The sequence below is a fragment of the Kogia breviceps genome, chromosome 17, assembly GCF_026419965.1.
Source record: "Kogia breviceps isolate mKogBre1 chromosome 17, mKogBre1 haplotype 1, whole genome shotgun sequence".
NCBI classification, from domain to species: domain Eukaryota; kingdom Metazoa; phylum Chordata; class Mammalia; order Artiodactyla; family Physeteridae; genus Kogia; species Kogia breviceps.
Window position 1 is genome coordinate 75,572,020 of NC_081326.1, and position 27,937 is coordinate 75,599,956.

The 27,937-nt window shown below is 55.9% G+C and overlaps 1 protein-coding gene across 1 annotated transcript in view; it reads right to left on the reverse strand.

The window, feature by feature from the left end:
• LOC131743813 (maestro heat-like repeat family member 5) overlaps positions 1–22,512 on the reverse strand; it is a 46,992-nt gene extending 24,480 nt beyond the window's left edge. Inside the window, 15 exon segments of the mRNA XM_067017322.1 lie at positions 265–400; positions 1,691–1,762; positions 1,764–1,799; positions 3,410–3,584; positions 4,814–4,816; positions 5,188–5,325; positions 7,504–7,583; positions 8,360–8,482; positions 9,112–9,209; positions 9,212–9,257; positions 13,859–13,920; positions 15,419–15,606; positions 16,676–16,805; positions 21,624–21,744; positions 22,456–22,512. Of these exon segments, the coding sequence (XP_066873423.1) occupies positions 265–400; positions 1,691–1,762; positions 1,764–1,799; positions 3,410–3,584; positions 4,814–4,816; positions 5,188–5,325; positions 7,504–7,583; positions 8,360–8,482; positions 9,112–9,209; positions 9,212–9,257; positions 13,859–13,920; positions 15,419–15,606; positions 16,676–16,805; positions 21,624–21,744; positions 22,456–22,512 (1,465 nt within the window).
• Between the last annotated feature and the right edge of the window lie 5,425 nt (positions 22,513–27,937).

Consider the following 27,937-nt stretch of genomic DNA (forward strand, 5'->3'; position numbering starts at 1 on the left):
GGGCCTGGGGTCTAGGTTGGGCCCCGCAGGAGGTAGGGCAGTATCATCTGAAATCAGGGTCATGCCTGTGTCCAAGTTTGGGGTTGGGAGTCAGTGGGTCTGGGGGTCAGGACAAGGCCATTACTGGGCTTCTGGCTGAAGTTAGAGGGTAGGTCTGGGGGAGATCTGGGTTGAGTGGAGCTCAGGAGTGCTGGTGTGGGTTCGGCTGAGGCTGTGGGTAGGGGTGGGAGTGGGTCCGCTGTGGTGGTCCTCAAAGGCGCTCACCTCTGTGGCGCATAAGGAGCTTGTAGAGGTGGCCCGCCCCTTCCAGGCTGGAGCACTGGGTGGCCTTGTCTGGGTCCTGGCACAGAATCCCCAGCATGCCCACCGGCTGCCCAGTCCGTTTGAAGTCCTCTTTTGGCTGTGGTGAGAGTGCAGCGGAACCACTGATGCAGACCCTCACCCTGCCACGGCCAGTGTCAGCAAGGATCCCCTCAGATTGTGTGCCAGGGCTGGGATTCGGGTCTGGGCAAGATGTAAGGGGGGGCCAAGAAGCTCAGAAATCAAGAGAAATACTATTTTAATGTAATATATATAAAAATCAAAATGAATGTAAAAGATCCATCAGGAACAAAGTTGCAAAACTGGAAATAAAGACAGGATCTGAGCCTGCACGGCCATGACCTTGCCGCACTCACCTCACCCTAATCCCGGCCCTGGTTCCAATAAAACTTTATTCACAGCAACAGGTGGTCAGGCCACGGGGCATAGTTTGCTGATTTAATGGTTTAAGACATCCCACTAAAATATTTATCTTGCTTGCAGAGTGTTTTGGCGCCTCCACAAATCTTGTGCCCGAGGCAATGCCTGACTTGCCTCTCCCAGACCCAGTCCTGTGTTGCAGAAGTTGATTTTGAGTAAACTGAAGACACTTTGAACCCCTGGAGAGGAACCCTCCTCATCAAAGCAATGCTGGAGGGAGGTCTGTGCATTTCGAGCTTTGCTCCCCATCTGCGCGCCTGCCCGTCCACCTTCATTAGAAAGGCACGCCCACCAGGCACCAGGCTGAGGAACTAATTTCCTCATCTCTCCGGTGAGTCTCCGGAGGAATTGATGCTGATTTTGGTTGATAAACGTAGAACCACTCACTACCTGAGCACGTGCTGATGTTCATTCAACCCAAGTGCGTTAGTGACAGATGGCGGTTAGGCTGTGATCCGTGAAACGATGGCGATGGTGTTGGACGCGGGTGAGGGATGGTGGCTGCTCCACGCAGAGCTGCCAAAAGCCTAGTCTGGGCAGGGCTGCACACTTCATGAGCCCTCTCAGGGTCCCCCACCCCCATCTGATTCCCACTGTATCCCTCCGAGGAGGACTCGTTTCCTCCCATTTCCCTGAGGAACAGGCTCAGGGTGGAGAACCTGCCTGAGGCTTCAAGGTGCTTTGGCAAGAGCCCAGTCTCCTGAGTCAGGGGTCAGGGCGCCTGGCTTCAGCTTCCAGCTGGGACGCCTTGAGCAGGGGTCCCCAACCCCCAACCCAGCCTGTTTCCTTGTGTGTAAAAAGGGGGATTACTTGGCCGGGCCACAGGGGACTCGGGGATCCAGCCTGTCCTGGTGGCAGGGACCCCGTGCGCCTTGGCAGGCTCTGGGAGAAGAGTGGCTTGGCTAGGGCAGCAGAGGGGGTGTGGATGTGGCGCCAGAGGGCCAGGTACTCAGTCCAGGTAGAGGTTGTGGCTCAGGAATTTGAGGAGGGCCATGCAGCCGTGTACACCCCGCTGCCGCTCTGCGTGCCTTCTCTGACGCCAGCCAGACGTACATGTGCTGCAGATGGGTGGGGGCAGGGAGGGGTGCTGCAGCCTGGGACCCTGGCTCCGGGCAGGCTCCGCCCCCAGCTCAGGCCGAGCCCACCACCGGCCCAGACCACACCCCTGGGTTCAGGCCCCACCCACCCTTGACCCAGGCTCCACCCATCAGCCCAGATCACACTTATCGTCAGCCTAGGCCACACCCCTCGGCTCAGCCATTTCCTTGGCTCAGGCTCAGCCCACCCTGGTCCCAGGCTCCGCCCACCGGCCTAAGCCACACCCACTGAAGACCAGACCACATCCTCAGTTCAGGCCCCTCCCACTCCCCCGCTGACGCTCAGGCCCCAAAATGGCCACCACTCCCCCGTCCAGCCTTCCTTGTCCCATTTCACAGCCTCACAGCTAATCTCTCTGCTCCGGGCAGCCCCACCCCAAGAGAAGGAATCATTTCTTTCTTTTGTAGCTGACACGCCCCTCCTGCTCAAGGCCCTTTGAAGCTCTTGGTTCTTAACCTGTTTGCCCCACAATGCACCTCTTTGCAGAGCAATGCTTTTCTGTGCACACCATAAAGGCACAGAATTACAAAGGAATACAAAGGCATGTTGAAACAGTTGTGCTGAACACTTTAAGCCACATTTGAGCCTCTTCGTTCAGGGGATGTATGATTAGAGTTAGTGATTCTGACGTTGGATGAGGTTAAAGTGTTGGGAGATTCTGTGACTCGGTCACGTCCTGTGACAGCCACCGTGCCTCTGTTGGTGGCAGACAGCCACTGCTGGCACTGCTGCGGTCTGTTGCCAACACCCCCAGGGAGGGGCATGCTACTTTGAAGCTCGAGGTGAGGGAAAACGCAGATGGTGTTTCCTCCTGGCCGTGCTCATACACCCCGACTTCCTTCCGTGCGTCCCAGGTCGGGAGCCCCTGCTGCAGCGGCTCCCTTCACCTCCACAGGGTCGCCAAGCCTGAGGCGGCCTGGCCCCTGCTGACCTAACCTCACCCTGACCCACTGCCCGCTGCCTCCGCTCTGTCCCCAGGCTCCAGCCACGCAGCCCTCCCTCCATTCTGGCTCAGCTTTGCCCCCGGGTGCCCTCTGCTGGAGGGCCCTCCTGCCCCTGCTCTCCCCTCCCCTCCCACCCACCGGCCCTCTCAGTCCTCACTCAGGAGGAGGCCCGCTGGCTCTAACCTCCACCCTCCCAGCAGAGGCAGCCTCCCCTGACTGGGCCTCCCCCGACCCTGGACTGTCCTTTTCTATTGGCTGGTCCCCCTCGTATCAGGGAGGGACTCGCAGAGGGCAGTGACAGAATGGGTGCGCTTGTGAGACCCCTCGCAGCCGGGGACCTGCTGCAGGCGAGGTTCTCTCAGGCGGAAGGAGGGCAGGTCCCGCCAGGGCCATGTTTCCTCATCAACTCCCTTTAGTGTGACATTCACGGCCCACTGGCCACCAGGCTGCACCTGCTGCACCGCCCCCCCCGCAACTTGTCCCAAAACTACTGTGATCCCTCGCGATGGACAACCCTCGAGGCTCTGTGTTCCTGGACGACTCCCCACCCCAGGTTCAGGCCCTGCCTCCTCTGTCCACCCTCTGCCTCGCCTGTGCCACACCCGCACTGCTCCCACGGCCCTCGCCGACAGCAGGAAGTGCAGCTCGTCGGCCGTGGGGTTCTGCAGGATGAAGCTCTGCTGCATCTGGTCCAGGGCCTCCGAGGTCTTGTTGCAGAGGGTCTGTGCAGGGACGTGGAGCGGCTCAGGTGGCGGCCAAGCCCCGGTGGGATGAAGGGAGGCCTGAGGCCTCCTGAGGGGCCTGCGTGCACTGGCCTCTCCGTGCCAGTGGTGCCCACTTCCTGCACACTCCCAGGCCGGGCTGCACACCCGCGGGCTCACACCATGCCCAGGAAGGGCCCCCCATGATCCCCATTGGGCAGCTGGGGAAAGTGGGCAGGGGTGGTCTGGACCTGCCCCAGGGCACAGGTTTCTCAGCGGCCCAGGGAAGTTCACTTCCAAGTTCACGGGCGTGCAGCCCGCACAAGACCTGGCTCAGAAGGCTCCGTGCGCTCAATTTAATGCCCTGCTGTCGCCATCTTGCAATTCTCAAAAAGTTTTAAACAAAGGCCCACATTTTCATTTTGCACGGGTCCCGATTCCTGGGTCTCATACAGGAGACCCCCCCCCCCCACCCCAGTCTTTGCTGCTTGGCTAGCCAGGGCAGTTCAGGGAAGGAGGGGCCCCAGGGAGTGCTCGCTGGAGCAGAGACCTGGGGTGCTGGCCATCAATTCCCTGCGGGCCCCGGGCAGCTCACTTCAGCTTCCTGAGCCCACCTTTGCCACCTCAGTTACCCTGTCTCTTGAGAACTGGGCTGGAGCCAGCCCCCTGCCAGCGGGGAGGTGGACACGGGGTGCACAGGAGCAGGTCCCACGGCCCAGTGCCTGGGTTCCGGCTACACTCCCTGGGGGAGCCAGCCGTGAGGTCGTCATCTGGTCACTGGGGCACCCTGGACTCCCGCAGGGTTGGGGTGTAGGCAGACGACAGCCTTCTGGAGGGCAGCTGCAGTGGTGTTGCCCTGGGTCCGGGGGGGCCCTCACTCTCGCTCTACACCCAAGCTGCTTATCCGTCCAGTTCCAGCCTGGACTCAGCGTGGGGGTGTGGCATGAAAGCAGGGCCCAGAGGGCAGGGTGGGGTTCAACCCTGATTCTCCCTCCAGACACCCCCATTTCTCTGAGCTGGTTTCCTGGCTCTCTGGACGGGTGGCTGCTGGGAAGGTGAGCTAACGCACATGCTGGGCCTGGCACACAGCAGGTGCTCAGTTAACACTGGCTCCCTGCCCTTTGCAGTGGACTCAAAGTGGGCGCCGGGCCAGAGTGGGGCCGGGCGAGACGGCACGCGCCCCCTGGTGGCGGCTGCCCGCAATGGCAGGCGTCTCCCCGCAGTTCGGCTTCCCTTTAACAGAACTCGGGAAGGGATGGGCTTCTGGCCAGAGGGTAGAGCGCGTATCAGAGCTCCTTCCTCCCGCCACTAGGGCGGGCCGGACCAGACCAGCTGCCGTAGCTGCATAGGTGACGCTGAGCTGCATGCTCTCAGTGCCGGTAGGGAGGAAGAGAGGCCACGTATACTCCTATTTACAGGAGTAAACACGTGCAACAAGGAGTAAACACGTGCAACAAGTGTCTCCTTTCCCTCCGAGTGTCAAGACCGTTAGCTCTAGGATTATCATCTCCATTTTACAGGCGGACAAACGAAGGCTCAGAGCAGTTAAGAAACACACCCAGGGTCCCCCCAGGCAAGGGCTGTGGGGGGGGGGTTCAGGGGCCCTGCCCGTCCAGCCCGCCCCTCCCAAGCCGAGTGCAGCAGGCGGAGCTGGACACCCTTCCCGAGGAGCCCTCTCCAAGGGGGGCAGGCTCCAGGTTCGCACCTGTGTGTCGGGCGGCTCCAGAAAGAGGCAGGTGTGTTTCTCCAGGACTTCCAGCTGCGGCAGGGACAGCACGCTGCAGAGGCTGATGGACGGAAGCCGAGATCTCTTCTCCAAGGCCAGGGGCGGCCTCATCTTACTGTGTGGAGGCCAAGGCGGGGAGGGCGGGGCCTGGGGGCCGCCGCTGGTGAGAACGGACGCGAGTCGGCAGCCCCAGCAGCAGCGGCCCCTCTTGGGAGCCAGTCCCTCCTGTTTGCCCATAGGCTCGTGTGCACACTTGTGCCTCCCGGCCTTTTGCCCCCAGGGCTGTGTTGACCTCGGGGCAGGATTTGTGAGGGACGCCGGGCCTGGCTGGGAGCAGGGGCTTGAGAAGCCCTCAGCCCAGCTCTCTTGACTGGGCAGGCTGGTCTCGCCCGAGCCCTGCTTACACCTTTGGGACCTTAGCAGTTCTGTTTTGGCAAATGATGCCAAACTTTCACTCTGAGATCTGAATGAGTAATAATACCGTTTATTGAGTGCCTCCTGTGTGCCAGGGCACCTGTTTTACCATGGGTAGGGCTGCAGGACCTTCCCACGGCTTCTTGAGACCCTCCCCTGACTCTACCTTCCCTCTAGGCAGCCTGCCTCTCTCCTCCCCCTAATCCCCCAGCCCCTAGAAGGGTGGGTCTGCACTGACCTCCCAGCTCTCTCCACACCCCCTCGAGTCCAGCCAATCAGGTTGTCACCCTGAACACCCCCTGGTCTGCCTAGTGGATGCGAGGCCTGGTCTTGGGTGGCCATCAGTATCTTTGGTGAATTGACCAGCCCCTCCTCAGAACTCATTCCCCTGCTCCCTGACTCATCTTCTCCCCCTCCCTCTATGTCCCCTGTGCTTCAGCTCTGACCCTTTTCTCGCCCTCTCAGCCCCTGGGGCCCCAGCCCATGCCTTGGTCCACTTCTCCTTTCCATCCCTGGCCTTAAATGCCATCTGGATGCCGACGGCCCCAACCTGGGCCTGCAGTCCGGGCCTCACCTGGACTCCACACTCACCGCCCGCTGCGTGGTGCCATCAACTCACCATCGACTCAAAGGACAGACATCTTTCTCAAATGGAATCCCCACGAAGGCCCCACGTTGCTCAGCCAAGAGCCAATGTCCCTGCAGTGGCCTGTATGACCTTCCCTGTGACCCCTGGGACCTCACCTGTACCCGCCCCTCACTGACTCCACTCCAGCCACTCTGGCCCTTTGCTAGTCCTACAGCACCCAGCTGTGCTCCAGCCTCAGGGCCTTTGCGCTTGCCTTCCCCTTGGCCGGGTACCCGCAGGGCTCACTCTCTCACCTTTCAGGTCTTTGTTCAGAGTCTCCTTCTTACAGAAGCCTCAGGGTGCTGGGCGCCCCGGGGTCACTCAGTCAATCAATCCTCAGTCAACCAACTTTCGACTCAGCGCTGAGCCTCAGGTCGTTCTCAACCCCATGAGGGTTTTACATTCCCTCCCTGTCTCATCACCCCCACCTCATTTTTCTCCATTATTCTCATCAGCCCTTGATACGTGCGGTCTGCTCCTTCTGTGCCCCGTCCGCAGCTGTCAGCTCTCAGAGAACAGGGACCTTCCCTGCTGGCTCACAGCCGGGTCCCCAGAGCTCAGAACAGTGCCTAAACGTTGTAGTTGCTCAGCAGTTATTCGTGGAGTGAATGACAGAGGGATCTGGGGCTTGGAGTCGTGAAGTACCTGGGCTACCTGCTCTGGGGAAGGCCCACCCAGCTCCACCTGCCACCCTGCCCAGTGCAGTGTGGGGCCCTCTGCAGTCTGAGAACAGGCAGCTCTGAAGTCCCTGGACTCCACTCCCTTGTCAGATTCACCCCGTCCTGGCCAGGGTGGGGAGGCTGGTACAGCCTCACCCCACCTGTAGCTTCACCGCTAAATCAGGACCCACCTTTGGCCCTGGGATTCCCTCTGGACTCTAGCTTCTCTCCTTTCCCTGGGACGTTGGCTGGAGTCTAGACTCAGTTTCCCTTTGGAATTCCTTGCCCAACTGCTAGAGCCTGCTCTAGACTCTGCCTGTGGCTGGGGTCTTACCATGAATGACTGCTCTGACCTTGAGTGTCTGGGTGGGTCAGCTCACTCTGGAGAGTGACTGGGCCCCAGTGGCTCTGGCCTCCATAAGCTGCCCTCCCGCTGCCTACTGTGGCCTGCACTGGCTCAGGTCTCTAGCCCTGCCCAGTAGGGTGTTGCTGTCTGATCTCTCCCCACTCCCTGTCCTGCTGGTACCAAGCCTGAGCTGTGAGGCTGCTGTTTGATGCTGAGCAAGGTCCTGTGTGGGGCTGGGGAGCCTACCAGAGGCTGGAGATGATGTGGATGGCCTGTTGGCGGGTCACCGTGCACAGCGTGTCCTGGGGCTCCTTCTCCATCAGAAGCTGGAAATCCCAGGTGAAGGCTGAGTCAACTCACACCTGGGCCTATCCCACTTCCGCCACCAAGTCTCAACCCTGCCTGAAGACCTTGTTGCCCAGCGCCCCTGTAACCCACAGGATTATGCTCTAGATCCTCACCTACCCAGGGGGGTCTCTGTGGCCTGGGCCCCACTTAGACAACTAGAGCGTAGACTTTAGAATCAGACAAGTCATGTCTGAATCCTGGCTACGCCCATACGAGTTGCATGACCTTGGGCAAGTCTCCAAACTGCTCTGAGCTTCTTTTATTCACAGGTAACGTGATGTTGTTGCCCTTGTGTTACACGTGAAGCAAGGAATGAGAAGCAGAGTGTCTGAGTCACAGCAGGGGCTCAGTAAATGAGAACTGTTATTATTTTTATGATCACTATATAATTGTCCATCACTTGTGTGTTTCGTCCACTACCCCAGGGGTTCTGTGAGGCCAAAATCTCTAGTAACTAGTGGTGTGAGCTAGGTCGGTATTAGCAGAATGGATGGTGCTGGCCTTTCTGGGTCTCAGCCACATCAGCTGTGCAGTGGACGTACTGGCCAGCTCAGGGTCCCTGTAGGAACCGGGTCATGTGGGGGCCATGGAGGTGCTTCCAGGTGAGGAAGCCTGTGAGGGGCTTGTACATGCTCTAGAAGTCCGATCGGCCCAAGCTTTTCCAGTGGGTGCCTCTCACGAATGCTGCTGCTTTGAGGGAGGCGCCCCCTCTGTCCCGGGAAGCCTTTCCTCTGCCCTAGGACCTTGCCCTCACCATCAGACCCTCAAAGAGCTCAGAGACCTGGGAGAGCTCGTAGCTTTGGGCGCCCTCGTTGCGGCTGACAGCCCCCACCAGCGTGAGGATGGCCGTGGGGAAGCTCTGCTTCAGGGTTTCGCCCTGGCCAGGGGTCAGGTGGTGGGGCCAGGGGGCGGGGTCAGGGAGTGGGAACCCCAGAGGGGCAGGAGAGCCGCAGTCACATGTGACAGCAGGGCCTCCGCTCAAGGGGGCTCAGCAGAGACCTCCAGCCCTGGGGCCGCATAGATGGGTTTTTTTTTTGAGGCGGGAACTGGTGATTTTGTTTACCAATGAGAATGCGTTGGTGATGCTTAAGCATCAGGAGGTGCCTGTGAGAAGCTCAGTGTCTAGCTTCTTGTGATGTGTGGCCACCCCAGGCCCAAAGGCCTCAAGTGTGCTGTGGTCTCACAGGGCTGCGTAGCCCCTCAGAGCTGCCAGGGCGGAAGCCCCTGGTGCAGGGCGTAGAGTCAGGGGACCGTCCTCGCAGGCTGTGACGGACAGTCACCCGGACTTCCAGTTCCCCCGGGTGAGAACCCAGGGTTTGCTTTAAGGGGGGCGGTGGAGGGAGGGGGTTCTCACGAAAGCCCATGAAGCCTTAGGTGGGAACGATGGAGTAGGTGCCCAGGGTGGGGTGGGGAGTGGGGAGGTGGGCTTCAAGGCCCTGGAAGGTCTGGAATTCTCAGACCCCGGTTCTGGCGGGCTCCGGGGGCCGCGGGGGGGGGGGGTCACACCCAGGGGCGGTAGTGGAAGAAGAAAATCACCCGTGACGAGATGTTGTCCACCCAGGGGAGGAGGTGGGCCCTGGCCTTGTCCGCCGTCCGGCCATAGCCAGGAGGGCGGTGCTGCTCGCCCGCCTCCACCACAGGGCCTCCGAATGCTGGGCACAGGTGGGGTGGGGAAGGGGCAGGGCAGGTGGTCAGGGCCCTGCTGACCCTTCCTCTGGGGGAGCGGCGACAGGAGGTGCCCCAGACCCTAGCAGGGTCCTGGAGGCAGGGTGTTCTGAGGGGTGATGGGCCTGAGTTTATCTCACCAGGAAAGGATGGGCCTCGTGGGGTCACCCCGGGGGCGTAGGTGGAGGCGCTTGGCTCTGCCAGAACCGTCTGGACTCCGCCCCTGGCCCTCCTGGCCCTGTGGTAGCCCCTTCCCCAGGAGCCCAGGGCCTGTCCCCACTTCTACCCTGCCCCAGGCTGCTGGGGGCCTGGGAGGGTCGTGTCTGGGACTAGAGAGATGGGGCCGGGCCGCCCAGAGCTTTGCCTCCGGGCGAGACCAAGAGAGTGGGGGGGCCTCTGGGACGCTCCCGCTGGCGTCTGAGGACATCACACGGCTCTGTTGCCTATAGGTGGCTAGACCCTCTCTGAGGGTTTGAGACTCAGGTCCCAGACCTGCTGTGCCACCTGCCGGCTGTGGAACCCCGAGGAGGAGGCTGGCCATCTCACCGCAGTGTGAGTTTCCCCGCCCGCATTTGGTGGAGTCTTTCTCTTTCCTTTGCGCTCTGTCCTGGGTGGGTAGTGGCAGCTCCCGGGTTTTAATTGACGTTTCGCTGAGGATTCAAGATGCTGACTGTTGTTTCTTTGGCTTTTGGTCATTCATATGCCTTCCTTTGTGACATACCTATTTAAATCTTTTGTTCACCTTTGCAATTGGTCTGTTTGTCTTTTTCTCCCTGATTTTGTAAGAGTTCTTCATTTATTCTGGATACAGTCCCTTGTCAGATATACGTCTTGTGAATATTTTCTCCATGTCTGTGGTTTCCCTTTTTTCACTTTCCTCATAGTATTGTTTGATGAGCAGAAGCTTTAATTTAGATGAAATCCAATTAATCTATCTTTTTTTCTTTTTATGATAAGTGCTTTCTGGGTCCTAAGAAATATTTACCTACCCCAAGGTTGGCAAGATTGTCTCCTGTGTTTTCTTCTAGAAGCGTTTTCATTTTTTTATATTTAGGCCTTGGGTCCATCTCAAATTAATATTCCTGAAGGGTTAGAGACAGGCATTAAAGTTCTTTTTTTCCCCCTAGATAACGCAATTGTTATAGAACCATTTGTTCAAAAGACTCCCCATTGAATTGCTTTGGTACTTTTGTAAAAAAAAAGAAAAATTAATCGACCATATAAGTGTGGTTTTATATTGGAGTTTCTATTCTGTTCCCTCGATTTGTTTAACCTCTGTCAATTCTCACTGTCTTGTGGACGATAGCTATATAGGAAATTTTGAAATCAGGTAGTGTAATTCTTCTAACTTTGTTCTTTTTCAAGATTGTTTTGGCTATTCTAGGTCCTTTGAAATTTCCATATAAAATTTTAACTTATAGATTATGTTTAATTCTATAATAAAGTTAGTTGGGATTTTGACTGGCATTGCACTGAATTTATAAATCAATTTTGGGAGAATTGACATCTTAACATTATTGACTCCTCTTATCCATGATCATATATCTCCATTTATTTAGGTTTTCTTTAATTTATTTTTGCAATATGTGTAAAGATCTTGCACATATTTTGTTAAATTTATCTGAGTCTTTTATGTTTTTCATGTGGCTGTGTCATTGTGCTTTTAAACCTTACTTTCCAATTGTTTGTTGTTAGTATATAGAAATTAAATAGACATTTGCATATTGATTTTGTATCCTGAGATCTAGCTAAATTCAATTATTAGTAATTAATAGTTTTAGCATTAAAAAAAAACTTTTGTGAGATTTTCTGTGTATGCAATTATGTTGTCTGCAAAGAAAGATGGTTTTACATTTCCCATTGCAGTCTGTGTCTGTGTTCCCCTTCCTCTTACCTTACTGCGCTGGTTAGGACGTCAGAGCAACGTTGACCAGAAGTGGAGAGAGTGGACATCTTTGCCTTATTCTGATTTTAGCGGGAAGGTGTTCATTTATTTGTCACTAGGTATGTTAGTTGTAGGGTTTTCACAGATGTCAGTTTCCTCCTATTCCTACTTTGTTGAGAGCCTTTCTCTTCGTGATATTGTGATTTATCATAAAAATATATATTTGGTCTTCATCTCTATTTTCATCTGGCACAGAACTTCTTTTTTTTTTTTTTTTTTTTTTTGCGGTATGCGGGCCTCTCACTGTTGTGGCCTCTCCCGTTGCGGAGCACAGGCTCCGGACGCACAGGCTCAGCGGCCATGGCTCACGGGCTTAGTTGCTCCGCGGCATGTGGGATCTTCCCGGACCAGGGCACGAACCCATGTCTCCTGCATCGGCAGGCGGATTCTCAACCACTGCGCCACCAGGGAAGCCCCTGGCACAGAACTTCTAAAACCCTTTCCTAAGTGATTAGAGCAGTAGAGATGTCTTTTGCTGTTCATAACAAGCCCGGTGCCACTTTGGGAAAAGCCCTTAGGTAACCACAGGATGGGGGCAAGTTGCTAGGGGAACCGATCATGGTTAGAGGGTTGGAACTTGCATTCACTCCTCAATTTCAGAGAGGGGAGAGGGGCTAGAGACTGACTTTAATCACCAGTGGCCAGTGATTTCACTAATCGGGCCTATTAATGAAGCCTCTGTTAAAAGCCCCAAAGGACTGGGACCTGAGAAATTCCAGGTTGCTGAACATGTGTGGGCTTTTTGTCTGTTGCCGGATTTATTTTGCTAATATTTTGTTAGAGACTTTTGAGTTCATCTTCATGAAGGATATTGGTCTGTGGTTTTGTTGTAATGTCTTTGTCTGGCTTTGGTGTCAGAGTTGTGCTGGCCTTATAAAAACGTTTTGGAAGTGTTTCTTCTTCCTCTATTTTCTGAGAGAATTTGGGTAGAATTGGTATTACTTCTGCCTTAACTTGTGATAGAAAATTAACCAGCAAAGTATCTGGGCCTGGAGTTTTCTTTGTGGGAAGGTTTATAAGATATGATTCCAATTTTTTGGATACAGGACTTCTCAGACTTTCTGTTTCTTCTTGCATCAGTTTGGTAGTTTGTGTTTTCTAAGGAATTAGTCTATTGGATCTAAATTGCCTAATTTATTGGAATCATATTTTATTAACATTCCATATTTAAAGGGTGTGCAGTGATAGTCTTTCTTTTCTGATATTGAATATTTTTTATTTTCTTGATCAGCTTATCAAGGAGCTTATCATTTTATCAATCTTTTTGAATAAGCTGCTTTTGGTTTTATTCATTCTCTACTGCTTGTCCGTTTAAACAATTTCTTTGATTTTTACTCTACTTTTTATTATTTTCTTCCCTCTACTTACTTTGGGCTTAATTTGCACTGTCAGGGATTGTTTCTTAAACTGGAGGTTTAGAAAATAGATTTTATACACTTTTTTCTAATATAGGCATTAAAAATATAAATTGCTTCTAAGCATTGTTTTTTTGTTGAACCCCACAGATTTTCAAAATTTCATATTGTATTTCACTTATCATTCGGTTCAAAGTATTTTCTAATTTCCTTTGTGACTTCTTCTTTGACCTATGGATTATTTAAAAGAGTGTTGTCTAACTTCCAAATATTTGGAATTTTTCCAGATGTATTTTTGCTATTGTTCTCTAATTGATATTCTGGGCAGAAAATGTACTCTGATTTCAGTCCTTTTAAATTTATTGAAACTTGATATATGGCCCAGCAAATGATTTATCTTGGTGAATGTTCTATTTACATTTGAAAGGAACGTCAATTAGATCAATTTGGTTAATTACGTTGTTCAAGTCTTCTATGTCCTTGTGATTTTCTGTCTTATTTTTTTATTAATTACTTGTATTGCTGCTGCTGCTGGTGTTATTTCCACTAAATTGACATTTAATTACTACTCTTCTGCTGCTACTATATGATCATAATGACAAATGTAGGGAGTGAGGGCTTCCTGTCTGTCAGGCGCCAAACACCGCATGGGTTACTTCCTGTCATCTCACAATGAGCATCTGAGCTTGTCACTTTCACCCCCATTTGACAGACGAAGAAACTAAGGCACGGAGAGGCAAAGTAGGTCCCCCGACACACAGCTGTGATTGGTTGAATCTGGACTTAAACCCAGGTCTGCCAGGGCCCCATGTCCCTCTTCCCGGCCACACAAACCCTTCACGTGGTGTGTGGTCGGGGATGGACCTGCATGACACCCATCCTCGGCCGTGGCAAGTTCAGTCCACGCCGACCTCTTCTTTCCTCCCTTGGTCTCAGATCTGGCCTCTGCATCCTCTCTGGGCCCCTCAGTCACAGATCCAGCCCCCAGGGTGGGTGGGAAGGACACTTACTCTGTGCCGGGTGCCTGGAGAGCAAGGTTCAAATCCCAGCTCCGCAGAGACCAGCCCCATGACTGTGGTCAAGTCCCCTCCCCTCCAAGCCTGTTGCTCATCTATAACAGCCTCGCCCTGCCTCCCTCTCTGTCCCCTCCCTCCCCCTCCCTCCCCGATCTCCTCCCTTCTCCCGGGGCTCAGCGGGTGCCCACCCACGCTGGTTTGCTGCCTGCTCCCCGGGTGCCTCTTATCCCCTGTCATCGTCCCGGCAGAGGGCCCAGTGGCAGAGCTCCCGCCCTCCCTCCCTGGGCCCGCTGCTCTTCTCAGCAAGCCTCCTCTCCCTCCTTGAAGAGCTCTTCTGAGGGACAGAGGGCGGGTCACTGGAGGCCAGACCCGATGTCCACGGCCAGGGCCGCGTCTTGGGCTCCATCTCCCCCCATCCCTTGGATACGACTGATGTCCTGAATCTGCCCATTCTGGCTCCGTTGGGGAGGTGAGCTCGGAGGACGGTGAGCCAGACTTGGGCTCAGGGTCCAGAAAGCTGGGCCGGAGCTCTGGCCCTGCCACCCTTGCTCAAGTGTGACCTCAGGTAGGTCACGTTCTCTCTCTGGACCTCAGGCTCACCAATGGTAAACGGAGGGTTCCCTCTGGGCATGGTTGCTTGGGAGGTACTTGGGTCCCCTCAAGGGTGGGAAAAGGAGGCTCAGAGAGGGGCGCGTTGGGAGGCTGGAAAGCTTTTAGGGAACTTTGGAAACCCAACCTCAGAGGCAGTGGCTGCTTCAGGGATGGCCCTGGGGGTTTCAGAGGTCACCCAAGGCAAAGAGGGAGCTCCGCCCGGCCTGGCAGTCCCAGGCACGGGGTGCACAGCTGAGCCGAGTCCACACTCCCAGGCACGGCCTCTGAGGCCTCCCCGCCAGGCTTCCGGGCAGAGAGCAGGGCCTGCCACCCCCCTTTCCTGCCCCTGACCTCAACCCCTCTCGCTGAGGGCCGGAGGCGTACTCACACCATTCCCTCCTCAAACTCCTGCTCATCCCTCAGGGCATGGCTCAGACTTGGCCGCCTGCTCCGGGAAGCCCTCCCTTTTGGCCACCAGGGCCGCCCGGTATCTCCCGCGCTGGGCAGAAGTGAGCTCAGCTCGTGCTTGTGAATGGATGAGTGAATGACGGATGAGAGCGGGCGCGTGCCTGCCTGGCGAGGCCGCGAGCTCCTGAGGGCAGAGCCGGGCACGTGGCAGGCGCTCAGTGTTTGCTGTCTTGCATTAGCTGAGCCTCATCCTGGCAAGACCCTTCCCTGTAAGTCCTCTCTGGGGGTTCTCAGAGACCCCCACCATCCAGGAGGTCCTTCCAGTGGCTCAGAGGCAGCGGCTGCTGAGGAGACACAGAGACCTGGACCCCACAGGCCCAGGACGTGCGGCTGGCTGACCCAGGCCCGTCGCACAGCCTCTGTGAGCTTGGCCTTCCCGTCTGCCGGTGATCTGGGGAGACGACCGCGTGGCAGGGCAGGCCTGCCTCCTGGGCCTCCTCGCTCCGTCCCGGTTCTGTCCAGGCCTGTCGTCGAAATGCTGACAGCAGGAACGCGGGCTAGCGGGCATGGGCGGCACGGCTAGCCGCCGGTGCCCTACCCAGGGAGTCCCGAAGTGGCCCAGGCTGGCCGAGGGGAGCTGGGCTGTAGGAGCGCTCGGGCCGTAGCCCATGGCCCTCTGGCACGGGGATGCTTCACTGTCGCACAGCCTGCGCGTGTCCCGCGGATCAGCAGCCCTGCACGCCCCCTCCTGCTCTCTCCTCGTGACCTCCCCCTCCCCCTGCTGGCCTGGGGACACAGGGTGGCCAAGGCCAGGCCCTGAGCACGGGACATACCGTTAGAGGTCAGGACGCCCGTCACGTCGAGGAGGCTGCGGTGCGGGAAGACGCCCGACAGGACCTCGGTCTCCAGGTGCTGGGCCACCGGCCGCCACCAGTGCCTGCAGATGGCCACCAGCAAGCTGCTGGCCGCGTCCCGGTTGGCCTCCTCCAGCTCCCGGGTGCGGGCAGAAAGGAAGAGCGGTCTGCTTTGGTGGGCAGGATGGCTACCGTCAGCCCAGTTTTTCGATAGAAAACCAAGACTGAGGAAGCCCGACATACACAGCTGGCAGGTGAAGATCAGGTCCAATCTCAGGGCTCAGAACTACATGTGACTGTCAACATCCCCGGTCCTCCAAGGACCCGTCGTCATCCTTGTCGCTTCTGAGCCTTTGCTCGTGCTGTACCTCCCGCCTGGCCTACACTTCCCACTTGCCCTGTCTGTCCAAACCCTAGCCCTGCATTTGGTGGCATCTGAAAGTGTGGGGGTCTCTGGTCTCTCTCCACGGGCTGCTGGTTCCTGTGATGCTGTTTGATCATCCTATGAAATTGTTATATCATTTATACATGTTTAAAAATTTATTTATTTGTTTTATTTATTTATTTTTGGCTGCGTTGGGTCTTCGTTGCTGCGTGCGGGCTTTCTCTAGTTACGGCGAGCGGGGGCTACTCTTCGTTGTGGTGCGCGGGCTTCTCCTTGCGGTGGCTTCTCTTGTTGCAGAGCATGGGCTCTATGTGCACAGGCTTCAGTAGTTGTGGCTCGCAGGCTCCAGAGCGCAGGCTCAGTAGTTGTGGCGCACGGGCTTAGTTGCTCCGTGGCATGTGGGATCTTCCCGGACCAGGGCTCGAACCCGTGTCTCCTGCATTGGCAGGCGGATTCTTAACCACTGCGCCATCAGGGAAGCCTCTCCATTCATTCTTTTATTCACCTATTCATTAAAAAGCCAGACAGAGCTTTCCCTCAATCATCTACCCAACCATCCGTCCCCTGTGACTTTAGGCAAATCATTTCCCTTCCCTAAGCCTCAGTTTCCTCATCTCTGGGCATCATCATAATCTTATCGAGAGACTATTCAGAGGATAGTGCACATGTATTCGTCCACTTTCCTCCCCTCCCCCTTGGCTCATTGGACACGTGAGGCTGACTTGCCGCAAATCATGGCGCTGCTGTCTGGAGGAGCCAAGGTTTGACCCCCCTTTGGGATCCAGCCCTCCGCTCTGCCCCCCAAGCCTGCCCTGAATGGCCCGGGCAGCTCCCAACTCCAGGTTGTCTACAAAGCAGTCATGATGCTTTCCAGCACCAGGCCGGGGTCCCCGTGAGCCACGTTCTTGATTTTCTTGATGATGTACTTCAGGTGGAGGGGGTCGGAACTCTTCAGGTCCCGGAGCATCTTGAAGCAGATGGCTAAAGCAGATGGCAAGAAAGTGTGAGGATTGGTGTGCTGTGGGAATGTCACACTGTGCTAACAGGGCTTGGGTGGGCAGGGAAGGGGTGGGGCTGGGAATGGGAAACAGTGATCTGAGAGGGAGGACTGCGAACTGAACTCACTGGGAAATCCTGGGCCTCCTGACTGCTCTGTCAGCCCTTCCAGGGTTCAAGGTGGGATGAGAAGCAAGAGAGCAAGCAGGGCCTCCCTGGTGGCGCAGCGGTTGAGAGTCCGCCTGCCGACGCAGGGGACGCGGGTTCGGGCCCCGGTCCGGGAAGATCCCACGTGCCGCGGAGCGGCTGGGCCCGTGAGCCGTGGCCGCTGAGCCTGCGCGTCCGGAGCCTGTGCTCCGCAACGGGAGGGGCCACGGCAGTGAGACGCCTGCGTACCACAAAAAAAAAAAATAAAATAAAATACAAAAAAGCCAGCAGGGAATGCATCCTTGTTCACCCATATGCATATTTCCATCCATTCATCGACTCGTCCTCCTTTTCATGCATCCAGTTACCCATTCATCTCTCACCCGCATGTCCATCCACCGGCGTGCACGTCCTTATGCTCATCCACCAAGCCATCCATTAATACCATGCTTCCACGGCAGGGGGTACAGGTTCAACCCCTGATCAGGGAACTAAGATCCCACATGCCACGTGGCGTGGCCAAAAAAAAGGAAAATCAATCAATGTAATTCACCGTATTGGCAGACTAAAGAAGAAAATCATATAACCATCTCAATAGATGCAGTGAAAGTATTTGACAAAATTCAACATCCATTCACAATAAAAGCAGGAATTAAGAGAACTTCCTCAACCTGATAAAGAGTACTTACAAAAATCGTACAGCTAATATCATACTTAGTAGTGAAAGATACTGTTTTCCCCACATAATTGGGCATGAGGCGAGGATGTCTGCTCTCACTACTCCCATTTGACATTGTACTGAGGGCTTAGTCAATAGAAAATGGTAAGAAAAGAAATTAAAGGCATGCAGACTGGAAAGGAAGTATCCATATTTGTAGAGGATGGTATTATCTAAATAGAAAATTCCAAAGAATCTAAAAAAAAAACCCCACTAGAACTAAAAAGTGAATTCAGCAAATTTGCAAATATAAAGTCAGCATACAAAAATCAGTCATGTTTCTTTATACCTAGCAATGACCAATTGGGGATTAAAATTAAAAAGGTACTATATACAATAGCACTAAAAATCATGAGATATTCAGGGATAAATCTATCAAATAATTGCAAGATCTATATACTGTAAAATATAAAATATTGATGAAAGGAATCAAGACTTTAATAAGTGAAGAGGCATACCATGTTCACAGATTGGAAGACCCAATATTGTTAAGATGTCTATTTTCTCTAAATTTATCTAAATAGTCAATGCAATTCCAATCAAAATCCCAGAAGAATTTTTCTGTAGTAACCAACAAGTTGTTTTGAAAATTTATATGGAAAAGTAAAAGAATGAAGATATAGCCAAAACAATTTTGAGGAAGAACAAAATTGGAGGATCGACACTACTGATTTGAAGATTTATTATAAAGCTATAGTAATCCACACAGTGTGGTACTGACGAAAGCACAGAAATATAAATAAATAGAAAAAGGCATAGAGTCTAGAAAAAGACCCGCACGCATTTTGATAAAGGCACAAAAGCAATTCAATTAAGAAAGGATACTCTATTCAACAAATGGTGTTGCAATAATTGGATATACACATGTAAAAAAAAAAATCCCAATTTATACTTCACTACATACATAAATTAACTCAAAATGGATCATAGACCTTAAAGTTGAACCTAAAATTCTAAAACTTCTAGAAGAAAATATAGGAGGAAATCTTTGTGACATTGAGTTGGACAAAGATATATTGTATATGACACCAAAAGCACTATCCATAAAGTAAAAAATTGGTAAATTCATCAAAATTAAGAACGTCTGCTTTTCAAAAGGCAGCTATAAAAAAATGAAACGATAAGCTTCAGACTTGGAGGAAGTATTTGCAAATCCCATATCTGATAAAGGACTATATCTGAAATATACAAATAACTCACAAAACAAAACAAAACACAAACAACCTAAGAAAATACAGGCAAAAAATTCAAATAGACATTCCACTAAAGGAAAAAAGCAGATGGCAAATAAGCCCATAAAAACGGCTCAACATCATTCCCCAAGAGGGAAACCAATTAAAACCACAGTGGGATATCAATACACATCTACTAGAATGGATAAAATAAGAAAAATTAGAAAATACCAAGTGCTGGTGAGGATGCAGGGTAACTGGAGTCTCCATCATCGCCAGTGGAAATGCAAAATGGTATGGCCAGTGTGGAATGTAGTTTGGTACTTTCTTAGAAAGTGATACCTACATTTACCATCCAAATCAGCTATTCTACTCCTAGGCGTTTACTCAAGTGAAATGACAACTTCACCCAAAAATCTGTACACGAATGTTTATAGTGGCTTTATAATAACCCCAAACAGAAAAAAATCCAAGTGTCCTTTGACTGGTGAATGCATAAGCAAACGGTGTTACATTCACAGAAATACTACTTAGCAATAACAAGAAATGAATGTATGTAAATAAAAAAGAAATACTCTAAGTAAAAACAAACAAACAAACAAACAAGAACAAAAGAAATAAGAACAAAAAGGATCCCCTCCACCTCATTTGGTTCTGCTCTTTCTCGCTAACCCCGTCCACCCCAGATACAGTGCGTTCCTAATGCTCCTCAACCCGCCAGGCACACTTCTACCTCAGGACCTTTGCACTGGCTGTTCCTTTGGTCTGGGGAACATCTTTCCTTCAGAGAGAGAGCTGCTTGGCTCAGTCTCTCACCTCCTTCAAGTCTTTGCTCAGTTGTCTCTTTCTTGATGAACTTCTTTAAAATCTGACCCTCACCCTGCACTCTCTACCCCCTAAACTTGTCAATTTCTTTCCATATCCCTTTTTACCTTGTAACATCATATAACTCGCTGTACTATGTCTCCGGTTTCTGGGCTGTCTCCCCCACTGGAATGTATGCCAGGAGGCAGGGCTCTTCATGTCTTGTTTCCAGCTGTGTCCCCAATGCCTGGAATCGTGTGTGCTATGCTTAGCAGGGGCTCAGCAAATGCTTGTGGAATGAATGGTAGAGCCAGGTGTCCAGAGCAGCCATCAGCCCTACCCGGATCTTTGGGGTATAGCCCTGGGACAGCCCTCCCAACTTGCTAGGTTCCTGGTGGTCTGTCCCCTGCAGCCTCCACACCAGGATTAGCTGCCCGAGCCCTTTCCAGCTGACCATGGGACTCTGCTCTCCCCTCCGCCCAGAGCATGTGTCCTTCCTCCTTGTCCCTCTGTGAGGCCCACGCGAAGTCAGCCTTCAGCCTTCCTGACTTGGTAAGAGCATCCTAAGGTGTGTCTCCTGGCTCCCTGGCTGACGGCTGGCCCCCCTTGGCTCTCTCTGAGCTCCTTGGAACCCTGGCGGCGCCACTGACTAACCCCTGGTCCTTTGCCTTCCCAAGTTTCCCTGGGGGTGTGCCGGCTGCCTCCGGGTCCCCAACGTGCCCCAAGGCCCTGAGTAAAGGTCGACTGAGTGAGTGAATGAGTGGGTGCTGCTGAGAGCGTGCTCCCGGGAGGACCTTCCTTGGACAGCGGGACTGTCCTCCTCCCGTCCACCCAGAGCTGCTATCAGCAGCCCTGCCTCCTTCAGCTCCCTTCCCACGTGGTGTCCCTGCTTGCACTGGGGGGGCCCTTCCCCACCCCTTGGCCATGCCAGCCTGGGGACCCTCCCCCCGCCCCTGCCATCTGCCTCTTTGGGGACCAGTGGCCGTGCGGCCAAGCAGGGGACACTCCCGGGGTTGCCCGAGATGTTGCTTTCCCGCGCGTCTGAGCTGGTGACACAGAGGACTCAGCCCTGACCAGGGGACCTGCTGGGATGAAAGGGTTTGTAAAGTGCAGGGAACAGAGATTGGGTCGGGGGGGCCCTTGGCTTGAGGGTGGCTGACCGGCTCTGTAGTCCCCGCGCCCGCACCATGTGCCCTGAGCGGATCCTTCCTGCCGCCCCCGCTCACTCAGTGAGGATTTAGCAAAAGCTTACCGTGTGCCGGGCACCACTCCAGCACCTGGTGGTTCATCAGGGGACAAAAACGCCCAGAACTCCTTCCCTCGTGGCACTTATGTCCCGGGCTCAGTGAGGAGGGCGCAGGTCAGGCAGGCCAGGGGGTGGGGAAGCTGTGGAGGGTATTTTAAGCAGCCAGGTCAGGGAGGCTTGGCTGGTAAAGTAGGCACCCAGAGTGGGTGCTGGATGACCGAACAATTGAGTGGTGAATGAATGAAGGCATTCTGGGAACAGGGCAGCTCGCCCCTGCCCGGGAAGGATGGGCGCGTCCCTTCCCGTCACCTCTGCCCCGCCACCCACCTCACCAGCGCCTCCACCGCCACCAACGAGGATGGCCACGTGTTGGGTGCTTGAACATGTCTGCAGTGTCCTCACACCAACCCTGCGAGGTGCTGAGACAGAGAGGTTCAGCGACCCGTCCCAGGACACACAGCCTCTGCAGGACAGTGCACGTTCAGATCTGCCCGACTCCAAAGCCTGCATCCCAGGGACGCGGCCCCCGGGGCTCAGTTCACACTCGAGCCCTGCTGGAAGGCCCTTCTCCCTACGGCCCCTCAGAAAACCACTCACTCCCCTGCGGCTCCTGGCGGGCTCAGCCATTCACACAGAGCCTGGCCTCCCTCTGCGCCCAGGAGGGGCCTTGGGCTGGTCAGTGATGGCTACAGCCACAAGCGAGACCCCTGTCTCACCACAGACATGCGTCCCAGCCCCACGGCGACCAGGACCGAATGTATTTTTAAAGACAGAAAAACGGTAGGAGCGCAGCTGCAGGGGGAGCGTTTTCTCGCCATAGACGTGATGCAGGATGCGCTGGGGTGAGGGGGGAGACAGGCCTGACAACGGCAGAAGCAATGGTGCAGAGCAGAGGAGCTGCGTTCAGAGGCGGGCACGGGCTGCTCCCCCGGGGACAGCCTCAGGGACGGGAACACAGGCAGGAATCCCGCCCTGGAATCGCCCGTCCCAGGGACCGCCTGGAGAGCCATGCCTGAGTCCCCATAGAGCACACCCTGGGCCGGGGTGGGGGGTGCCGAGGAGGCCGGGGAGGGAGCCTGCAGGCCAGCCTCCGACCTGCGACTGGACACGGGAGGTGGAATTGCCCTCGTGCCTGCCTGGGGCTCTGGGGACACGAGACCGAAGTCCCCAGAGGAGACTTCCTTGGTGTACGTTCCTTGAGTCTGTTAGGTCACGGGCTGCCGTATCCTCTCGATGAAGTCGGGGTTCAGGGAAGCAGTGGACAGTCTGTCTGTCGTCTATCCATCCGTCCACTCGTTCTCATACCTCTGGTCCCCACAAGCAGTCAGCAGCCACAGGTGGCGCGATGGCAAAGGCTGGGTTGGGATTCGAGTACCCCCTCTCCACATCACCCCCTAGCTTCCTCTCCACCAAGTCAAGGGGACCCCAGCTGCCGGACCCCTCTCTCCTCGGCTCAGGGACTGGGGGTCAGCCCCCTGCTGCCCTGAAGGGGGTGCTCTCCTGGAAGACCACATGAGGGTCCCCTCCCGGGCTCCCACGTGCCCCTACCTGGCGCCGGGCTGACTTGGGGTTCTGGAACCTGGCTAAGGAGGTTCTGTCGGCCATGGCGCGGCTGTGTGGCTTTTCTGAATGTGGCCCGTCCCTGTTGGGGTGCGGTTGGAGGTGCTGCCAGCTCTGTCCTCGTGCCCGGCGGAGCAGTCCTATCTCTGGGCACGCCCTCCGCCACCCCAGCCAGCCCTGACCTCACCCCTGAGGTCACAAATGTTCCAGCACCCAGCACACCTTTGCAGAAACAGTGCTGTGGAATCGAACACCGTGTTCTGGGCACAGCATGTGCACGTGTGTGCACACCTATGTCCCCAGCGTGGCCTCTCCACCTCTGGTTCTCAGTTATCTCCTTCTGGACACCTGTGGAGCTGGCCCCAGCTGACACCTTGATGCACCTTTGAGACGCCCCAAGGCAGAAGGCCCGGCTAATCCCTGCCTGGATTCCCGGCCCAAGCAATTGTGAGGCAGTAAATGTGCATGGTCTGGAGTCCCTAAGTTTGGGGTCATTTGTTCCCTAGCGATGCATGAGTAACGCGTGCCCCGTGCCAGGGAAGAAGTGGCGGAGCTGGGACTCTGTATGGCCTCCCAGCAGAAGCTGTCTGGGCGGTTCTGGAGCGGAGTTCCTGCTTGTGGCCCCCTGGTCCAGGTCCATGGCTGCCGGGGGTGCTGGGTACAGAGGGCAGGCCGGGACTCCCAGCACGGACCCCTGCCAGCACACTTGGCTATTGGAGGCCCTGCTGCGGAGGAGGCCCCGGGGCCCATGGACTGCCGGTGCCTGGACCTGCTGCTGGGCCAGCTTGCTCCAGGGCCGCGGGCATCTCCCTCTGGCCAGCCAGCCCCGATCTCGAGGAGTCCTCGCAGCCACTCTGCGCCCGCAGCCCCTGCGTCCTGGAGATAGTCATGATGGGACCTGGGTCACCATGGGGGAAACCACAGAGACAACAGGTGGCCACCGCCCGCCGCCGAGGCCTTGGGGGCTCCGGAGCTGGCCCAGCGTTCAGACCCCAGTTCTGGTTCCGCTGGCCAGATGACCTTTCAGAGGCCATGACCTCCTTTAGAAACAGGGGTTGGGGCTTCCCTGGTGGCGCAGTGGTTGAGAATCTGCCTGCCGATGCAGGGGACACGGGTTCTAGCCCTGGTCTGGGAAGATCCCACATGCCGCGGAGCAACTAGGCCCGTGAGCCACAACTGCTGAGCCTGCGCGTCTGGAGCCTGTGCTCCGCAAAAGAGAGGCCGCGACAGTAAGAGGCCCGCGCACCGTGATGAAGAGTGGCCCCCACTCACCACAACTAGAGAAAGCCCTCGCACAGAAACGAAGACCCAGCACAGCCAAAAATAAATAAATAAATTTATTTTTTAAAAAAAGAAAAAGAAAGAAAAGAAAGGGCTGACAATGCTCCCTCCCCAGCTTGTTCTGAGACTTAAATCACTTTTCCCTGAGAGGTGCTTGGCACGAGACGGACGCCCAGTGCAGCAGAGCTGCCTGACTTCTGGGCGGCCTCACCAGGTCTAAATGCGACTGACCTTCACACCTTCCGTGAGATGCGCATCGTGGATTCGCACCGTGATGGGGAGGAGACCGAGGCTGGGGGGGGCGAGGGCAGAGTAAGCAGGAGAGCAGGTTTCTGGAGGCCTCGCCAGGGCCCCTTAGAGCCTTCACCCTCACCGCGCACCCAGGAGCTGGGAGCTGGGACTTTCTCCGAGCTGTTTGCTCAGGTCACTCTAACTGGGGCTGGGGTGCTTCCTGCGCGTAGCCCAGTTTGCGCTCCCCCGTCCTTCCGGCACCATGAAGGGGACGGTGGAAAACTGGGTCCATAAATCCATCTGTGAAGGAGGGTCCCTGGGAGGCCCGATCCCTTGCAGTGGCCAGAACAGGCATTTGGTGGCGCCCCTTCTCTGAGAGCTGTGCCCCCCATATGCCTCCAGGGTGTGCTGCCCGCAGCCTCTCTGCCTGGTGGCCAACAGGCTTGCGTGACCGGGGCTTAAATTCTCAGCGATTTTGAGAGTTTTTTTTTTTTTTTTTGCGGTACGCGGGCCTCTCACTGTTGTGGCCTCTCCCGTTGCGGAGCATGGGCTCCGGACGCGCAGGCTCAGCGGCCACGGCTCACGGGCCCAGCCGCTCCGCGGCATGTGGGATCCTCCCGGACCGGGGCACGAACCTGCGTCCCCTGCATCGGCAGGTGGACTCTCAACCGCTGCGCCACCAGGGAAGCCCTTTGAGTATTGGTTGTTAAATACTGCCGTAGAAGCTTACAATTCAATGGACTCTGTTAGAAACAGAGGTAGTAAGTACCCCAAACTCATCACTTCCTGCTTATTGGACTATATTTTACTGTCACCTGTGTCCTAGAGATTATTTATAGCTGTGTCTCTGTCTACATACGGTGAGGCACCGTGCATCTCTGCCAGACTCCGCGTGCTGCGCCATCACAGCGGCAGAGCAGCCGTGGTGGAGCGTTTACACCAGGGCCATGGGCAACACTGCCAGTCGGGGCCTTTGATTTCTTTCTTTCTTTTTTTTTCTTTCTGGCAAGTCGTTGCTGGACATAGACCAGACTGACTGGGCAAGGTAGGCCAACCAGTTCCCCCCCTTAGGAATTTGGAATTGGGGCCAAGAGTGAGGCGTTGAGGTTGGGGTCCTCTACGGCTGCCCCCCCTCCTCAGGGTTCCAGGCAGAAGGGAGGAGAAAGTGGGGTACAGAGAGAGGCTGGGCCCGGAGGGGTGTGAGCTCGAGGGATGAGCTCCGGGAATTTCGTGGGTCCTGGCCCCAGACCTTCCCCTTGGGCCTTCCGGACTCTCGGAATGTACCTGGATTACGGTGAGGCAGGTCTTCTGCAATCTCATTTCCACAGGAGAACTTTCCAGCAAGCCCTGGCCAGGTAATGAATGAGCTGCCTTAGAGGGAGTCCACTGCTATCCCTGCAGGGTTCCAGGGAGGCCGGATGTTGGGGGGTGGGGGGGATTTGAGCATCACATGGGGGTGCGGGTGGGAGTGGGAGTGGATGAGCCTCCTCCGTGGACAGACATCAGCCCCAGGGGACATGGGGAGGGACTCCTGTTGAGACCTGGGATCTGACCCGTGTCCCTCTCCCACCACCCCTCACCACGTTTGAAAATGGTAGATGTCAGGGTTGCAGGTCCCTGGCTGGGTCATGCCGCGTGCCTGCTTCCCCCACGAACCTCTCGGCAATTGGGGAGCGCCTTCAGCACTGGGGGAACCACCTCTGCTGGATGTGGGCTCGCAGCCTGGAGGCCACTTTTCACAGCCACCTGGGAGCCAGATTGCTCACCAGCCTGAGACTGGGATGATGCTCAGAGATGGTCGGGAACTGACTGGAGGTCACACAGCAGTCGGTGGTAGAGCCAGGCTCAAATTCAGGCCCTCAAACCTCAGTTCAGGGTGAGCATGGTGCCCATGGACCATCTCACACCCGCCTCCCCAGGGTATCAGGCCCTCCCCGGAGCAGAGCTCGCAGGGGCCTCGAGGCTGCTGCCGCCCGCGCCTCCCTGTTCCTCCGGAAGATGGCGCTGCGGGCCCAGGCAGGACCCGGGGCCGAGGGACACGAGGGGAGGGCGGAAGAGACGTTCCCGCAGTGATGAGCTCTCCCCCCTCCCCGCAGCCCTCCCGAGCCCAGACAGCAGGTCGTGGGGAGGGGCCCCTGGCATCCCACCGCCCAGGCCCCCGGCACACCTGTGGGTGTGACCCCGTTACCCCCTGGGAGGCGGCAGCTGTGGGTAGAGTGTCGGCTCACTCCCACCTCGGAGCCTTTGCACAGGCCCCTCCCCCTCCTGGGCTCCCTCCAGCTCGGGCTCCTGCTGGGAACCTGACAGGAGGCTGCTGTTACTGCCCCAGAGGGGAGGGGGTCTGACCCAGGGCCCAGCAGACCAGCCCCTGCCCTGCTACCCAGACCCTGTCTCTCTGCCCACCTCCCCTCCACCGCAGCTCAGTTCCCAGCTGCAGCCAGGTCAGCCCCCTGAGGCTTGTGCAGTGCCTTCCTCCTGGAATGCCCTTGACAAAGATTCTTGGGTTCCAGAACCTTCTCCTGGGCTCATCTGTGCACTTCCTCATAAAATACTGTTCCAGCGAGAACCGCCCCCCCCACCCCGGCCCCGCCGCTGTCTCCTGCCCTCCGCCATGCATCGGATCAGGTTCCTCCTCCTCCACCCTCCCCCAGGTGAGGTGTGAGCCCCTGGCCTGCCTTCAGTGAGAATCCTGGTACATCGATTTAGCTAGAATCCCCCTACCTCCGGATATTTCCTCTTAGTAATTTTCCATCTATTGACCGCCCCCCCCACCCCGCGCACACCCCATCCTGCTCCTTGGCCGTAAATCCCCGCCGCCCCTGCCATATTCAGAGCTGAGCCTGGTCTCTCCTCCGTACACCCCCATCACTGTGGTCCCTGCACCTGTAGTGATAACCTCCCTTGAATAAGTCTGCCATACCATCTTCAACCAGTGTCAGCCCCCCCCCCCCACCCCCTGCTCTCCTAAAGAAACTCCTTGCACTTTCCTGTTCACCCTTGGAGACCCCCAGCTCAGGTCACCTCCTCCGTGACGCCACCCCTGATTTCTCTGGGCTCCCATAGATTACTGTCGCTGCTGAGGTTGGTTCAACGCGAACTCTGAGCTTGGGACACAGGGTGGTGGAGGCTGGGGTACCTACAGGAGGGGCCAGGCAGACAGACTCTCCCTCCTGGATGGTTCCCGGGAGCACAGTGGCTCCATCGGGCCACCTGGCATCCTCCCGCGGTGTTTAAGGCCACCGGGCACACTCAGCCCAGCCTCAAGGAGCAGAGATGGGATTCCAATCCTGGGCTCTAGGACTTCCTGACTCAGGGAGTTCCTGCCCCGCTGCGTCTCCTGTGGGGTGGCAGTCAGAGCCCCCGCCTCACAGCCCCACGTGGTCCCTGGGGCCTGGGGTCCTGCCGGTCCACCCAGGCCCACTTGGTTCTGCCCATGCATGCCGTCCTCACCTGCCAGAACCCTCCCTGCCCCCTGCCTGACCCTGCTCCAGGCAGCCTTTGCCCCTCCCCCCGTCTCCCAGCCTTGGGGATCCCCGGTTGTCCCTTTCTCCCTGCTAGACCCTGTGCCCCACGAAGGTGGAGACCCGGAGTCCCCTCCCTGCCGTGCTCTAGCATGTAGTAGGCACGCACAGAATGCCTGCTGGGTGAAAGCAGCAGATGCGCCCCTTTGAAGAGGCTGCCCAGGGAGGGGTCCTGCCTCGTGTCTCTGGGGCCTGTGGAGTTGGGGGGACAGAGTCAGCAGAGCCCCTGGGCCCCCATGCAGGCACACTGCCGGTGGGGGGGGGGCGCCTCCTCATCTTCCAGGCTGCCTCCTCCCTCCACGCCAAAGTAAGAGGGGGAAAAAGGCCAAAGTAAGAGGTTTTCTCCTCCACTTTCTGAAAATGAGATTTTAAAAATAACCAGGAGGCGGTGGCATCGCCAGGAGGGGATTATGTGGGGATCGGGACTGTGCGGGCCT